Source organism: Varanus komodoensis, unplaced genomic scaffold, assembly GCF_004798865.1.
Source record: "Varanus komodoensis strain SLA01 unplaced genomic scaffold, ASM479886v1 scaffold13_3, whole genome shotgun sequence".
NCBI classification, from domain to species: Eukaryota; Metazoa; Chordata; class Lepidosauria; order Squamata; family Varanidae; genus Varanus; species Varanus komodoensis.
Window position 1 is genome coordinate 10,283,751 of NW_025335409.1, and position 17,018 is coordinate 10,300,768.

General features: G+C 42.6%; 1 protein-coding gene across 6 annotated transcripts in view; it reads left to right on the forward strand.

The window, feature by feature from the left end:
• The window catches only part of CACNA2D1 (calcium voltage-gated channel auxiliary subunit alpha2delta 1), a 452,873-nt gene that overhangs the window by 411,910 nt on the left and 23,945 nt on the right, over nucleotides 1–17,018 (forward strand). For all 6 annotated transcript variants that reach the window (XM_044423417.1, XM_044423419.1, XM_044423424.1 and 3 more), the window contains 9 exons: nucleotides 2,816–2,876; nucleotides 4,773–4,870; nucleotides 6,929–7,010; nucleotides 7,270–7,332; nucleotides 8,183–8,286; nucleotides 9,853–9,930; nucleotides 10,277–10,344; nucleotides 11,625–11,663; nucleotides 12,219–12,290. In XM_044423417.1, the coding sequence (XP_044279352.1) occupies nucleotides 2,816–2,876; nucleotides 4,773–4,870; nucleotides 6,929–7,010; nucleotides 7,270–7,332; nucleotides 8,183–8,286; nucleotides 9,853–9,930; nucleotides 10,277–10,344; nucleotides 11,625–11,663; nucleotides 12,219–12,290 (665 nt within the window). The remainder of the gene's footprint in view (nucleotides 1–2,815; nucleotides 2,877–4,772; nucleotides 4,871–6,928; nucleotides 7,011–7,269; nucleotides 7,333–8,182; nucleotides 8,287–9,852; nucleotides 9,931–10,276; nucleotides 10,345–11,624; nucleotides 11,664–12,218; nucleotides 12,291–17,018) is intronic.

The window sequence follows — 17,018 nt, forward strand, 5'->3', positions numbered from 1 at the left end:
CCCAAAGTCACACATCTAGCTTCATGGCCAAGTGGGAACTGGAACCCAGATCTGCCACATCCCAGTCTGACATGCTAACCCCCAGCCAATGCAGGATTGCCAACCAAGATTCCCACTTGTGGGGCAATTTGCAAGAGAGAAGCAGGGCCCAGAGAGTGCACTGCTTGCACCTGAAGAAACTGCAGGTGAGGTGTGTAATCCTCTTTTTAAAAATATGATAGGTTTCTGTGCTGTCCTTCAACTGGGGCAGTTTCCAGGGCTGTTCACATTACAAAATAAAATAGGCATCAGATTACTTCAGTACAGTACAAAACGCATGTTCATAAAAACAACATATGGTCTTTAAAAGCAGCAATTGAAACAGGTTAAAATACAGACTAGAAAGTCTTTCTCTGGCAGCAGAAAGATGAACATCTCACAGAGGAAATTTCATGAGCAAGGCAATGCTACTGAAAAGGGCTTTCTCCTCTGTTGATACCCTTTGGGGACACCCAAAGCAGAGCTTTCCTGCAGGTTGCTGTGTGAAAAGGGGTTCTATCAGATATCCAGAGACCAAGATAAGGGCAGTTTTACAAGTAAACAACAACCAATATGTTCTCAGAAACAGACCCAAAGTCCATGAAGCTCTGGACACTTGTATGATGCATTTCCAGTGCCTAGACCTGTTTTACAACCAAGCAGCTGCCTTTTGAACCTACATCATTTTCCATTCTGCCTTCAAATGCAACCCCACATTTACAAACAGACCAAAGAGCTTCGACTTTTCGGCGACATAGAAATGTAATAATACAAATCCTTTTGCCGACTATCCATCAGCAGGGCTCACCAGTCCCTGCTGCTTAGTTCTTCCCTGCTGCTTCCTTGTGAATTTCCACCCCTGTTTCTAATTTCCAGTAGTAAACATAGGGTTGAAAAAGCTTTGTTTGCTGCCAAGTGTACCTTAAACATTGAGCATCCACTGAGGAATGAAATCAAGTTTGATCCTTATGAAGTCTTATATATATATTGGGGAAAGACTACCCAATTTCTTCTCTTGATTGATTGGGTTTAGCAGGTCACATGTCATGCTGCTTGGCCTATTTTATGGTTTGGCATTGTACTTGTACTTGGCAGTTCTCTCTGTTGCTGAAGGTCTTAGTGAAGACCTCCTACATTGCCATGCTTTGTATGTCTCCAGTACCACTGTGTGCATTCTCAACATCTTAGATTACTCAAGTCAGTAGACTGCTGACTTGGGAGCAGTTACATATCCCAAATAGCTGTCCCAGATAATGAATGATTGGCCCTGTGTTGCTAGCTAGATCACAACTAGATTGCAAGCTGCTTCGTAGGCATGTGATGGATAGATGTTTTTAGGGACACACCATGCTCCGTCATTTGTTTCCTGACATTCTGAAATTGGGAGCAATTTGTAAAATGTGAATGCAAGATGAATGTCTCTGGGCTGATTTTGTTAGGGGCCCCGTGAATCAGTATCTTCTTTTTGCAGACCCTTGAAATAGCTGCAGTATATAGAAGGTACATTAAAGAAATAATTGACAGAAGACATGTGTTCAAGTCTTCAAAGGTGTTTGTCTTTTCTCCAGAGCACAGCTGTACAAAAAAGGAACCTCTGATCTCTCTTTATGCCACAATATTTTTATTCAAGGGGCTGGTTGAATAAAATATTGGTTTGTCACCCCTTTTGCTTTACCCTGTTTTTTCTGTTTCCCTGCCTTCTCTTTCTGATGGATTATCACAGTCCCAAAGGGCAAGTATATTCTTGTTGCTCAATTTCCCTTTGTTTACTGCTGTTGATATTTCCTCCTTATATTTCCATTCCTCCTGGATGCTGTCCTTTGTATCTTTCATATCAGGGCCTCCCCTTTGCCAACTTGGTATTATAAAGACAGAGAATATCACGATGCCTCTTTTAAAGTATGTTTTCCAATTTATTGTTGCACTCTTCTTGTTTGTTTAACCATGTCACTTGCCTTCTTTTCATGAAGAAACTCATTTCCCTGGCCCCTAAACATACGTGTTTTAAACAACCCTGAAATGAATGTATGCAAAGTAAAATCTTTCAACAATGGCATATTCTGCAAGCACTTTTGGTTTTGGCTTGGCAGTCTGACAGCTCAATTAAAGTATGGTCATGCGTAGTGAGTCAATAATGTGCCACCTTTAACTTGCACCAGTTGTAAGATTGCCTCTGGTTATATGTTGTCCTTTTATGATAAGTAGATATGTTCCTCTTCTAATACAAGAATATCCATGCTGGGATAAATATTGATTAGGGAAGGAATCTCTACTGGTGCCTAGCTGCTACGCATTTAATACTTGTGCCTTAAATATCTACATGTGCTTGGCATTAAACCTGCAAAACATCAGCTTTTGTGATATTTTGCCAGGTAGTTCTTGGTGTATCCTACGATAAGCACTTTAGGTTGGTTTGAATGTTACTGATCCCAGCTCAGGTTTAGTAAGCTAAGAATGAATGTCAAGCCCACATACTTCCCTTAGTTCCTCCCCTGGCTTTAAGATTACTTTAAAACACAGTTTTTGAGTAAGACCAAGTGTAAAATTAAACCACAGTTTCCAGTTCCAGATGCAGAAGGGAGGGGGCCAGGGGAAGCATGTGCTCACAATCTCTCTTTTCTGGTTGAATTTACCACGGTTTGTTCATCCAGGATACTTATGTCTGAGCAAGTCCTAAGAACAGGCTTAGTGCTTGGAATTTATTCAGTTGGTTTGGCTTTTTAAAGAAATCACCAAACAGCTCAGTGCTTATAGATGCTAATTTAGCTTATTTGATGTTGCATTTTCATCTTTTTAGTTGCTGAAACTCTGAAGCTAGATCGCTTTGACGATTACGGATACACACTTTTAGCCCCAAGGTGGGTCATTTTTCCTGGTGCATGCAATATATGTCCAGGCAAGTAATTTTGCAAGTGTGAATAGGATCTAGGCTATAAAATGCATTGGGAACTGAACAAAATGCATTAACAAAACATCGAGGGGCAAACTCAATGCATACTGCTCCTGATGCTGCCATGCAAATCCTGAGCACAGAGAACTTAACACATCCAGCCCTGCAGGATGAGGGTTCCAGGGCTGCAGAAGCTCTTCCATGCAGTGGCTCATGTATGCAGGCTGCACTAAGGCATGGATAGAACAGGTAAACCTGAGAGGAGCCCTAAGACAGTATCCAGTGCTCCAGTATCCAGCACCCCCGGTGCCCGGCTGTTTGCATTGCACCAGCAGGACCCCTTGCTGGCGTGGAAGGAAGTGAGTGCTTCCTCAAACAATCCTGGAAACAAGGCACACTGTCTTCCCACATCATCAGCAGTGGTTCCTTTGGTCACCTGGGCAGTGGTGGAGATTGGCTTATTTCCATCACAGCAACTTTTCCTTGGGAGAAGTGACTGCACAGACTCCTGCTGCTTTTGGCACAGTGATGTTGCAATGGTGCTTTTTTACCAGCAGAAAGGCTAATACCTACTAACCTCCTCAGTTTTCTCCCTTCCCCTGAGCATGGCTTCACTCACAATAGGTGGGAAGGACAAGGAAATGACTTGTCCATTAGACAGACCTATTAGCAATGGGGAGCCATTAGATATTAGGAATGAGAACCCATTAGCTTTACCAAAGACCTGCTCCAGGTGGAGAGGAAAACGGTTAGAATCGGTTTGTTAACATGACACAAGAGAACTGCCTGTGATGCTGGTTTCTTGTGGGCCTGGCTCTGGGGCTGCTCCTGATTAGCACTTCGAAATCTGCCACTACACTATGGCCTGCTTAGCCTCGCCTTGCCGTCCCTTTGCTGAGTCAGCCTCCTTTCCAGCTTGCCATGGGCTGCACCATCTGTCTCTGGCCCTTGGAATCCTTGCTTCTTTGCTCTGGATCATGACCAGAAGCCCATCTTTAGTGGTGTCGTCTGCCTCTGACCTTTTGATCCATTCTGTGTGGTGCTGCAGTTGGAGCCCCACCAGACTTGGACCCACAGTCTGCCGCTGAGGTTCACCAAGGTCCAGCACCAGCCAGTTTTCATGGCAGCGGAGAGATTTCAGTGGTAGGGTGGGAAGGTTCTTGGAAAAATTTGTCTGAGGTTAGGTATATGAAATTGGATAGAAGTGGAACTTTACGGGACAGCTTATTCGAGGGTTTGTTTGTTTGTTTGTTTGTTTTGTGTGTGTATACATGAGAATTAGAGCAGTGTTAGCTCTAAGATCAGTTATCTCAGAAGAAGAAAGTAAAGGAACAGAGGCTGTTATTTAGGCACATTGTATTGTTCAGAAAACAATAGTCTCACGCGGAGTAGAACCAGAGAATTGGCCAGAAATATTGTGCTCTAGGGGAATGATTACCTGACACAGCATCAAGGAACATGTGCAAAACACTTCTTCCATTGTGATGTTGCCTCACAATTTAAAGTAGTGGCCCCACTGTCTGTAATGGTCCTTTCTATTAGTGTGATGTTGTGTTAGGAAGGTATTTTCCTAATTGGCTCAAGACCAATCATGGGGAGAAAAGAAGCTCACTTTTGTGTTTCCTTGTTTTTGGCATTCAACCTATAGAATCATACACTGCAGTTCTCTGGGTTGTCAACAACCCAGAGAACAACCCAGAGAACTGGGTTACTTGTCCATACCCTGCTACATGACAGCAAGTATCAGAGAGGCTGTTCTTTGGTAGCAGAAGATATGCAAATTCTAATATGCACAACCAGACATATAGGCAGTTATTTTCTTTGATACATTAAAAACAAATTTAAAATCTGTTCTTTTTTCTAGAGATTACTGTAGTCCCGTGAAAACAACAAACAACAACACTGCATTTCTTCTGAATTTCAGTGAATTTCTTGATCGATATACACCCCAATACCCTTCATGTAAGTTTTACTTTTTGTTAAAGCAATTCATTCTAAAGAACATAAAGTTCTGTTGGATGTTTTCTCTAACTATAACAACAGATCTCTGTGCTGTATTTATGTAAGCAAGTTAACTGAGCTTCTCACTCTACTTCAGATCCTGTTGCCTATCCAAGAAATATGGAATGAATTTACATTGTCTGGGGTTTTGTATGATGGTTCAAATTATCATGTGGTAAACTGCTAATTGGAAACTCCACATATTGGTCTCAAGAAAATTTGTGAAAAATATTGTTAAAGATGGAATGATTAAGCCAAAGAACAAGCTTTAGAAAGGGAGAATCAGCAATGCTACTGTAAACAGAAGTTTTGCCTGACCAGTTCTGGCCTGCCTGAGTTGGCTGCCTGGATGCCTCTGGTCCCAAGTCAAGGTGCTGATCTTAACCTGTAAAGCCCTACACAGATTAGAAGTACAATACCTGTCAGAGCATCTCTCCTAACCCCGATCTTCCCTCTGATCTACACAATGCTCAGCCTCTGGGCCTTCCTCTGGGTGCCAACCCCTCAAGGAGCTTTAAGGGTAGCAAGTAGATGGAGGGCCTTTTTGGTGGTGGCCCTTCATCTTTGGAATAACCTCCCTGCTGAAGGCCACCTGGCACCAAACTTGCCATCTTTTTAGTGTCAGGTTCAGACAGCCTTCTTTGTGGAGGCCTTGAAAGACTTTCCTGATCTTCCAGGTGGGTTTTACTCCTGGCTTTTTAAATTGTCTTTTAATATTTGTTTATGATATTTTAAAATAATTATTAATTATTAATTCTTACTGTTTTTATCTGTTGTATTTTATTGTTTCTATATTTTGTTGTATTTTTTGTAGCTTCAGCTATGGGCAGTATAGGGATGAAATTATTATTATTAAGCATTTAGGTAGGGGTATTCTGGTAGTCATATTCAGATATATTCTCCAATATTCTTGGACCTTCAAAAAGCTTTTGAGAAGGTCCCTTGTCAAAGAGTTTGGAAAGCTTAGCAGTCATGGAATAAGAGGACTGACCCTGTTATATATTGTGAATTGGCTAAATTAAAAACTCAGTGAATAGAAGATAGATGTAAACAGAAAGGAGTGAAATAAGTAGCACCCTCCCCCTCCAGTGTATAATTGGAAGAGAAAATCCAGATTCCCAGTATCTCATATGGTTCCTCAGTCTCTCTCTTTTTCTCTTAAACAGTCTAATGTACATCCTGAGTTTCTTCTCCAAAAGGATAAGCGCAATGAAGCTAACAAAAGTGTATAAAATTATTACAGTCAATAAATATATAACAACGCAGTGAAATAACACACAAGGCTAAAAGCCAGCAGTGATCCAAAGAGCAATACAATCAAAATTCTGTTGGAAAAATCCAGCTCAATGCAGGGATAGGGAACTTTGTACCTAGAGTGCACTCCTCCCCTGCAAAACCTTCTTTTTTGCAACCAACTCTGGCTCAGAACACACTGAAATCTTCGGTAGGACCTTATCAGTAGCTCTTAAAGAATGGCAGCATGCACATCTTTAGCCATTGAGAGAGTTAGTACAGTGCAGCCAAGTGGTTAGAATGATTGGTGTGGATATGGGAAACTGAAATCTAGCTCCCTGTTAGCTTCTGGTACTTATTTGGATAATCTAGGGCAAGGCACTGCCATCCCAATCTACTCCACAGAATGCAGGGATAAGGATCTAGGACTCCTTTAAGGAAAGACAGGTCAGGGCCTAAGATATCCACAGAGTTAGCATGACCTCTTGGCTTTAAAATGTGCTTACTCTGAAACACAGATACCAAATTTCAACTTCAAACAAGTGCTGAGATCAGAGTTGGCTTTAATTATGGGCAGAGGCCATAGCATAGGCTAAGGCCATGGCTCAGTCATCTTTGCATGAACAAGATCCAGTTTTGTTTTGTCATTTCCAGGCAGAGCTGGACAAGAGTGCTGTCTGAAATCCCAGAGAGCTTCTGTCAATTCATAGTGTGCCAGTAGGACCAGTGGACTGATAAGGAAATTCCTATGGTCTTAACTGGTATTTTGCTTGTTTCCTCTGGTAGGTAATGGTATGGTTACAAGAGCTTTGCTGGATGCAGGATTTACAAGTGAACTTGTTCAGAATTACTGGAGTAAACAGGACCTGTGAGTATTCTTTTGCTTGCCTCCATTACCCTAGCTTTTTGGCTATTCCCAGTTTCACTTGTTATCAATAATATCATGTCGAAATTTATGTTTCTTATAATCAAAATATAACAGAAATGCACAATTGCATTAATATAGGTGCATACTTAATAGTTTGCTTTAAAACACTTAAGAAAAAGCTCTTGTGAATATCATAGCTACAGAGTTGACCATCATTCTAAATTTACTTTGTTTCAAAGCTTTCTCCTTTTTTCCACAGTGAGGAAATTACGGCACGATTTGTAGCTACTGATGGAGGAATCACTAGAGTTTATCCAAAAAGGTAAAGATCCATTGAAATATCGGTAATGCAACAGAGATAATGAAATAGACTTCTTAAGATTGTGGCCAGAGTTGTTATGACACCCGCTGAAGATGTCGCTAATTATGACATATTAAAGTGGTAGTCTTCGCTCAGAACAGAAACTTCTTGGCTGCCCCAAAAATAAAACATTCCTGTTCTAACTCATATCCTAGAGGAAAGTTTCCTTCGGAAAGTGGTATCCGGTGTGAGTAAGTATCATAAGGTTTCATAAACTCCAGAATTCACTTTTGAACAAATTGAATTTTTAAATTAAGTGAATTGAAGTAATGTAATGTAGAACAGCAGCAGGAGCAAAAGCTTTTGCTGGATTCTCTTTCTAATAGTATAACCAAATCCAATAAAATAATTCAGACATAGGCCATGGTGTTGTTGACTTTTTGAAAAGCAGCTCAAACTTGCCTCTCCAATCACTTATGAACATACTCTCCTCTTCAGAAGCGGCTTGCCACATGATATGGAGAAATTCAAGAAATCCCTCAAAGCTCCATATTACAATAAAACAAAGCTACAGTCACAACATATGAAATCTAGTGTTCATAATCAAAGCAATTTCATAATAACTATTAAGTTTCACAGTTGCAAGACAGCTACTCAGAAGTAAATCCCATTTTTAACAATGGGGCTACTCTCAGGGAGCATTGCATGAGATCGTAGCCTCAGATTGGAAGTACATTCCTGAAAATAAGCTCCATTGAACTCAGTGGCACTTACTTCTGAGCAGACATGCATAGGATTGCCCTGACAGATGGGGGGGATTAAATACCTTGTAAGCTCAAATTAAAAACTGATATTTGTGTCTCATGTTCAGTGCAGGCGAATATTGGACAGAAAATCCTGAAACTTATGAACAGAGTTTCTACAAAAGGAGCTTAGATAATGAGAACTACATCTTCACAGCTCCCTTCCTCAACAGTAAGTCACTGGACACCCAACTGGCATTAGGAAAGTCCAGGGACCTGATTCTGAGCTTGCTTCCAGTGTGCTGCCAACCTTGAGGTAGTTCCACAGTAAAAAGCTGGGCAGGCTGGGAGATGTTTAGGTACTCTGCAGATCCAGTTCTTTTTGGGAGTTCAGATTTTAGGATTAGGAAAGCTCTAAGAAAAGTCTACCTACTGCAAGTGCTTTCTTGGATTGTGTGAGCCTACCAACAGCAATGCAGTCATGAGGACGGCTGCTGTTTTGCAGTGATCAAAATAAACAGACCACTGCTTGAAATTTTGCAAAGAAATTTCAGTAGCAACCTTCAAGGACCTGATTGTTTGTAGTTTTAGCATTTGCGTGCTGCTCCAATGCCATGTGGAACTAGGCTTATTGACTAGTACACTGGTTAACAGAAAACAGGTATGGCACAAGCTATCCATCATCTGTGACTAAGGAATTTTGCAAAAAAATCTGGCAGAGGATGGATAATGCCTGCAGGGGGTTTTCCCTAAAGCAGTCCCACATGTCTGTTTTCTGGAATTCTTAAGCAATGCTATAAATAATTATAACTAAGGAAAAACTTAACCCTAACTTTCATACTTCAGTTAGGACTTCTTCCTGTATTATGGATTTCATGCAAACGCATATTCCTGGGGAGAGGGGTTAATACTCATGGCTGAACTACACTGTGCACATATTTATTGATTATGTCTCAGGCAGTGCACAATCATATCAATATTATATTTTGCATGGTGTTTTTAATTCATGTGTATATGTACTTGTGCTTCAATCCTGGGCACCCAAGAAAGAAAGACAAAAAGAAAGAAAGAATTGTAGAAAGTGGTAAATTTAATGTCTACAGTGGTCTCTCAACAACGTCCCCAAATTGAAACAACTGTTCTGTGGATAGCTAACACTTTGGTTCTATTCTACAAACAAAATCTGTATTTTTGCTTGCTAACAAACAGGGCCTATTTTGTAAATATCCCTGATTCACAATGCTATGAATGTGCTAAAGAGAATACCTGTGTTGTCTTAGTGTCTGCACTAGCCATATACATAATTCTATTGTTGGCACTACCTAAAGTTAGTAAAATATTCTCATTAGGAAAGATGGCCATAGCATAACTGAAAATTAGCAGTTCTTCAACCATGTCCTTGTACAACACCTGTGCTGCCTGAAAGTCTATCTGCAGTCACATCAAGAAAGTTTCTTATTAAAACAAAAAACAAACACCTGCAGTCCTTGGATGGAAGAAAATCCAAACTTTGCTTGCCATTATTGCTGTTAAGCAAGCAATTAGTGCCCATAAATGCATCAAATAATGTTAATTACATTTTTTCAATGAAAACAAATATCATGCTAAAGTTAATGAGGCTTCACTCCCGATATCTTTAAACACCTCATTTATACATAAGAATCATCAGATGGCAATCCACTTGATTAATTCTTATTTGATGCTTTGATTTCAGTTCACTTGCAAATCAGAAAATGGCAGGATGGTTGCATAGTTATCAATGGGAATGTTGGTGTTTTCTTTTTCTTCTAAATCACAGGAAGTATCTATGAAGATGGCATTATGGTAAGCAAGGCTGTGAAAATTACCGTCAATGGAAAACTACTGAAACCTGCAGGTAAGAATGAATGGTACTGAGATTCTACCCCTGCCACACTCACACACAAATACATTTTAATTAGATTTAGTAAAACACAATCTATAGTCTTGTTCTGAAGCACAATGTGTGTTACCAGCTTTCTTCTAAATCAGGCTTTATCTTTGGCTTTGCTGAAGTTCTCACAGTCTATTAATAAAACTCTTCTTCTTCTTCTTCTTCTTCTTCTTCTTCTTCTTCTTCTTCTTCTTCTTTTTAAATGGAAGCCCCAAGTTGTGCCTAGATATTTTCTGCTTTGAGAAACTGGGAAAGATTTCCATGTTAATGTTTGCTTTCTTCTCCTTTTGTTTCATACATTTCCTGTTAGTTGTTGGAGTAAAAATCAATGTAACCACCTGGATGGAAAATTTCACAAAAATCACAACAAAAATTCAGGTGAGGAACTGACAAGTGTCAGTGTAAATGTTTGTACATCTTAAAGGCTTTATTCACCTCTCCCCATTAAACCCATTAAATCCAGGATCATTTTTCATGCCCTTGATATGCATGTTAGTAGCCAATTGGAAAGACTGATTCTATATTTCATACACAAATAAATGGGCAGAAGGTATTTGTTTTCCTTATATTTTAATTAATCCTGAGAGTCATTGACTAAATTGAAACAGTATAGAAATGTTTTAAATAAATAAAATTGTTGCTGTTGTTTTTTCATGTATATACTGGCCAATAGCCAAAACTCTCTGGGTGGTTCATATAAAAAACCCAATACAGAAAGAATAAACCAGCATAACAGTCACTAATTTAAAACAGAATTTAGGAACATTAAAAAAGTTAAATGCATTCAGTGGACTGAACAAGTAGCCCTCTCACAGCCCTTAAGTGCCTCAACATGGGTGGCAGCCTTAACCTAGTACTGAAAAGGCAACAAAGTTGGTGCCAGGCAGGCCTCAGTGGAGAGCTTGTTTCATAGCTGGAGGGGGTCCAGTGAGAAGGCCCCTTCCTTGGTTGGCCCCATCCGTCTGGTCAGAAAATGGCCCACGAACAGCATCTCTGCTTTCGCTGCTTCAGACTCAGTAGAGCATGCTTGCACCAATAGATGCAAGGGTAGGAATCAAAAGAGGCAAAATCTGCTTAGATAAAATTGGGAGAAGCTGGATACAGTCTCTACATGTTCAATTAATCTATCGGATACAGTCTCTACATGTTCAATTAATCTATCGGATACAGTCTCTACATGTTCAATTAATCTATCAGACACTTTAGATCTGCAAAGACTGCAAAGAAGTTTCAAATAATGTCTTCAAGACCCAAATGCCATGTGGTTTTCCAAAGGTGCGTAAGTGGAAGGACATGCCCTGTTCATGGACAGGATATAATGTAGAGGATTTGCAGACACCAGTGACCATGCAGAGGCATTTCTATAAAGGGTTTTGAGAGACTGAAAGCTGTCCCGAGACGGGGATGGGATAGAGAAGCGTTAGAGAGATAGAGAGATAGTCAGCAGTCATCTCACTGTGGAAAGTAATGCACAGAGAGTGACTAACGCATTGGGAAGTTGGGGGTTGAGGAACATTAGGAATTTCTGCCAAAAGTTAATCTTTCATCCCAGCAGCTAAATCATATTTTGAAATTTGACCTGGCTGCAAAAGTAGCACTGGCTCAACAGTTTGCTTAAAAATACATTTCATAAAATGTGCTATTCTTATGTTTTTTAGTGCAAAAGTGAACTATGTGGATGTGAAAGGAACAGTGAGGTAAGAATACTTTTGCTGTTGTCGCATACATTGAAGCCGATCAATTGCACCTCTCACTTCTTTGCTGGCCTTCTTGTCAGTGCCCTGACCTATCTTATAAACCTGTAAGAATTACAGCAATCCAAGATATTTGTAGTACTTTGCACACTCGGATGTGCTATGTAAATGCTAAGCATTCTATTCTTTTGTTCCAGAGATGTGCAAAAGCATCTCCAGGCAAATCCACTTTGATATGCAGTCACATCGAAGTCCACACTTTGGAAATATTCTGAGAAATACAAAAATTCCTTGGTCACACGTAGTTTATGTATAACTAAACTCCAGTAGTTAATAGGCTGAGCACTTTTTAAGGAGTACTTCTGCTCCTCCTCAAGAGTTGTTGATCAGAGAATAAAATGTAGATGAGAACCTTGTAAGTCACTTTGGATTCCTTGCAAGATGGTGGTGTACAAATGCAATGTAGTAGGAATAATAAAATCTTAGTTTACCATTTCAGTGTAAAATATATGTTCTTCTTTTATGTTCCTGTTTTCCTGCACTTTGTCTTTCTGGCAGCATGTGGACTGTGTTATCCTTGATGATGGGGGATTTCTCCTGATGACAAATCAGGATGAATATTTTTCAGAGGTAAGCGTGAGATTTAAGAGTGGTACAGATTAGGTTGTCTAACCTCTTAAAATAGGAACTGCTTTCAATGACCAGGGTTATGTGGCACAAATGCAAACAACAGATATTAACACTACCTATAGTGTATCCTTCGAAACATATATAGAGCAGGGCTTGAAAAAAGACAGTCTTAACATTTTTGGCGGATCTTGGTGGCATGTTTGCATCTATCACATGCTCTCTTCCTGGATTTGATAAGCAGCCTGGTGATTTCACAGCTGTCACTTTTTAGAAACATAGAAACAGAGCGAGTCAGAAGGGGTCTTCTGGGCCATCCAGTCTGACCTACGGCACCAGCCGGCTCCGCTCACGACATGCCCACCATGTGGACATCCAGCCTATCCTTGAACCCGCACTGATGGGGCCTCAACGACCTCTCGTGGAAGCCCATTCCACACCCTCGGGGTCCTGACTGTCAGGAAGTGCTTCCTGGAATTCAAATGGAACCTTGGCTCCCTGAGCTTTGCTCCATTGGAGCGTGTCCTGCCTTCCTCTGCAGGGGAGAACAGGTCTCTACCCATCTCCATGTGACATCCCCTCACATACCTGTATGTCACCAACATATCCCCTCTGAGTCTCCTCCAGGCTGAAGAGACCCAGTTCCCTCAGTCTCACCTCGTATGGCATCCCCTGCAAACCGGCCACCAACCTTGTGGCCCTACGCTGCACTGACTCCAACCAGGCTATATCCTTTCTGTAATGAAGGGCCCAAAACTGAACACAATACTCCAGTTGCGGGCGCACCAGAGTCGTGTAGAATGGTAGTAATACCTCTCTCAATCTAGAAGCCACACTTCTGGCTATGCAACCAAGGGTGGTGTTCGCCCTCTTGACCACCGATCACACTGCTGACTCATGTTTAGCCTGCAGTCAACCAGTACCCTGAGGTCCCTTTCACAAGTGCTGCTCTCCAGCCACTTGTCACCTAACCTGTACTTATGACAGCTATTCCTATGCCCCAAGTGCAAGACCTTGCACTTATCCACATTGAACGCCATCCTGTTGTCTCCTGCCCACTTCCATAGTCTGTCCAGATCCTTTTGGATCTGGAGTACCTGCTCTTCATTTGTGGCCACTGCTCCAGTTTTAGTGTCGTCTGCGAATTTGATCAGCAGACTGTTCACCCCTTCTTCCATGTCGTTAATGAAAAGATTAAACAGGATCAGCCCCAGGACAGAGCCCTGGGGGACCCCGCTTGTCACTGGCCGCCATCCTGATGATTCCCCGCTAACGGTTACCTTCTGCTTTCAGTCAGTCAACCATGCCCTAATCCACCAGACAGTGCTTTGGTGTATCCCAAAACTCCTCAGTTTCTCCACCAGGATATCATGGGGCACTTTGTTAAAGGCCTTGCTGAAATCCAGGTATACCACATCCACTGCATCCCCTCCATCTAGCCATCGTGAAACCTTGTCATAGAATTCCACAAGGTTTGTCTGGCAGGACCTGTTTTTGTGGAAGCTGTGTTGTGTGGCTGTCAGCCTCCCTTCCCTATCTAGCATCACTAGATCTCTCTCTATTATGAGCCTTTCCATTGTTTTTCCTACAATGGACGTAAGGCTAACTGGTCTATAATTTCCCATTTCCCTTCTACTACCCTTTTTGAAGCTTGGGACCACTGATGCCACCCTCCAGTCCTCTGAAACTTCACCCGTTCTCCACGAGGTCTCAAAAATGGAGGCCAGCGGGCGTGAGAGAACCCCGGCCAACTCTCTAAGTACTCTTGGGTGTAACCCGTCAGGGCCTGGCGCCTTTGTAATGTCCAATGCCCTGAGGAGCCCCTCGACTTCAAGGGGGGTGACTCTAATCTGTGCCCCTAAGTCCCCAGCCTCATCTAATCTCCTATGCGGATATCCCCCGTCCTGCTTTGGGGAGAACACAGAGGCAAAATAGTCATTTAGCATCTGTGCCTGCTCCCTCATATCAGTCACTGGATCTCCTTCCTCCTTATTTAGTGGTCCCACCACTTGTCTCCCCTTCCTCTTCCTATTTACATGCTGAAAGAAGCCCTTTTTGTTGCTCTTGATATTCTTGGCAAGTCTCAGCTTGTAATCAGCCTTAGCCTTGCGAAGAATCCTTCTGCAACGGGCCTCCTCCTCCCGGTATACCCTTTTTCTATTTGCCCCAGTACCCATTTCCTACGGGGGTTCCTCTTTCGTCTAATACCTCTAACCACCTCCTTTCGCATCCATGGCGGCACTCTCCTCCGCCTCCCCACCTTACTGTCTAGAGGTATCGTCAAGGCTTTCGCCTCCAAAACCTCCCTTTTGAGTGCTATCCACCCCTCCTCAACTCGCTTACCTTCCAGTAACCTATCCCAGGAGACTTTCTCCAGTCTGGCCTTCAGATGACCAAAGCTGGCCCTCTTGAAGTCCCAGCTTCTAGTGCTCGACCTGCTGCACGTCCCCAGTCCCCTGATCTCAAAGCAAAGGATGGAGTGATCACTCGCATCCAGAGCTCCCCTAATCTGTACTTCATCTATCAGCTGCTCCCTATTGGTCAAGACCATGTCAAGGATGTTTCTCCCACTCGTCGCCTCTCAGACCCTCTGTGTGAAAAGCCCTCCCTCTGTAGCTTCTAGGAAGTGACGTGACCTGGCTGTCACCGCCGAGTGAGTCTCCCAAGTAATATTCGGGAGATTGAAATCTCTCATAATTACTGTGTCTCTCCCCCGAGATATCCTTAGAATCTGGTCTGTCAGGACATCATCCAGGGTCTCAAGTTGACCTGGAGGGCGATAACATACCCCCACTGTCAGGTGTCTTTCCCTGTCAAAACCCCTAAGTTTCACCCAGACTGCCTCTACCGAATCCCCATCTGTGCTGCATTCTATCTCACTGCATCCTATCCCTTCCCTAACGTATAAAGCCACGCCCCCACTTCTCTTTCCCTTTTGTCCTTTCTAAAAAGGTGATACACTTCTGTGTTCACATTCCAGACTTCCCTTTCATCCCACCAAGTTTCTGTGATTCTTACCAGATCATACCCTCCTATTCCCAGGAGAGCTTCAAGCTCTTCCTGCTTATTACCCATGCTCCTAGCATTGGTGTACATGCACCTCAACTCCTTCCCACTGCTTCCCTTCCTTGGAGTTCCCAGCCTCCTCCTTCCTCCCATCCTCCCTGATACCTGGCCCCTCTCTGTAGGAGTCCTGTCAGTCCCTGCAGTATCTCTAAAACCCTGCTCCCAGAGCCCTGATCCTCCCCCCACACTTGCCCAGTGCAGACATGTTACTGGGGGGCCTGAACCCCCCCCCCGGCTCGGTTTAAAGTCTTCCAGATAAAGCTCGCTAGAGCATCTCCAAAGGATCTTTTCCCCATCCTTGTGAGGTGTAACCCGTCCCTTGCCAAAAGTCCATTGGCAAGAAAATGAGTGCCGTGTTTGAGGAACCCGAAGCGTTCCTTCTGGCACCACACCCTAAGCCAGTCGTTCACCTTGGAGGCCTTCCTGTCCCTTTCTGGCCCAAATCCCTGGACAGGTAAGATTGACGAGAAGGCCACATGGGCCTTCAGCTCCCTGAGTTTCTTCCCCAAGGCCTCAAAGTCCCTGGTGGTCCCAACCACACCCTGCCTGGCCACGTCGTTTGTGCCCATATGGATCACCAGGAGTGGCTGGTGACCCCCAGAGCGAACAAGACACTCCACTCTGTCCTTCACATGCCGGATGTGTGCGCCTAGCAGGCAGCAAACCTCCCTTGTCTCCAGCAAACCTCCTACTTTACCCCTCATTATTTTCAATACAAATAAAAACAAAACTTGTCAAACCTAAACTTGGGAAATGTCATTCTGAATACTCAGATGTGTAACCCTTCTCTATATTTCTTAAAAATATGGAAATTGTGAGCCAATATATAAGGGGTGTTTTGTACAGCACCAGTATTCACACATTATCACTGCTCTGCTCTTTCAAATGTCTTATATTAAAATGCTATCTGTTTCAAAGGCCAATGGGGTTATTTCTACGGAATCAGGGACAGGTTTTTTTTTTTAATCCTCCTTTCCAGTGGGGAGAAAGTGAGAGTGCTTAGCCTAGCCTACGAGCTGTGGACTTCAAGACAGGTGGGATGTTAAGGACATAATTATAAAAGAATTTAGAGTAACTCATTTCACTTGATGTCATCAGGTCATGTCCATATGAGTTTTGAAGACCACTATAGGACAGCACCTTCTACTGCATCCTCTGGAACAAGATTAGCTCCTCATTGTACTCTCCAGGCAGTATCCAATGACATCATTCCACAAATTCAACTAGTCCTAGTGATACTTTACTGAATGGTGTAAGCACTGGTGGCACAAGGAGTTGCACAAGAATTAAGTGTAATGGGTTGTATTGCCATGTGTATAAGAGTTATGTGCACTAAGTTGCATAACGGATTTCAAAATGGGTTACGAAAGAGATCATTCCTTTGGGGGCGTGGAAATTATGAGCAAGGGGTTGCACAAGAGCTTTCACAACTCAAATGAAAAGTCACTTGCACCACCATGCTTGTGCAACCATAATTTTAGTGGGATTTCTCCCTTGCACATATGGCTCAGAACCTGGTTTTCACTAGCTCATGTGCTCATGGATCTGTTTTTAGCAAACAGGCCTTGATGCGCTCACTGGCCTGGGTCCATGAGTAAGTAACAGCACCTCCAGCGTGGAATAACATCACATCACTGAAATCCCGCTTTAACTTTGCGTTCTTGA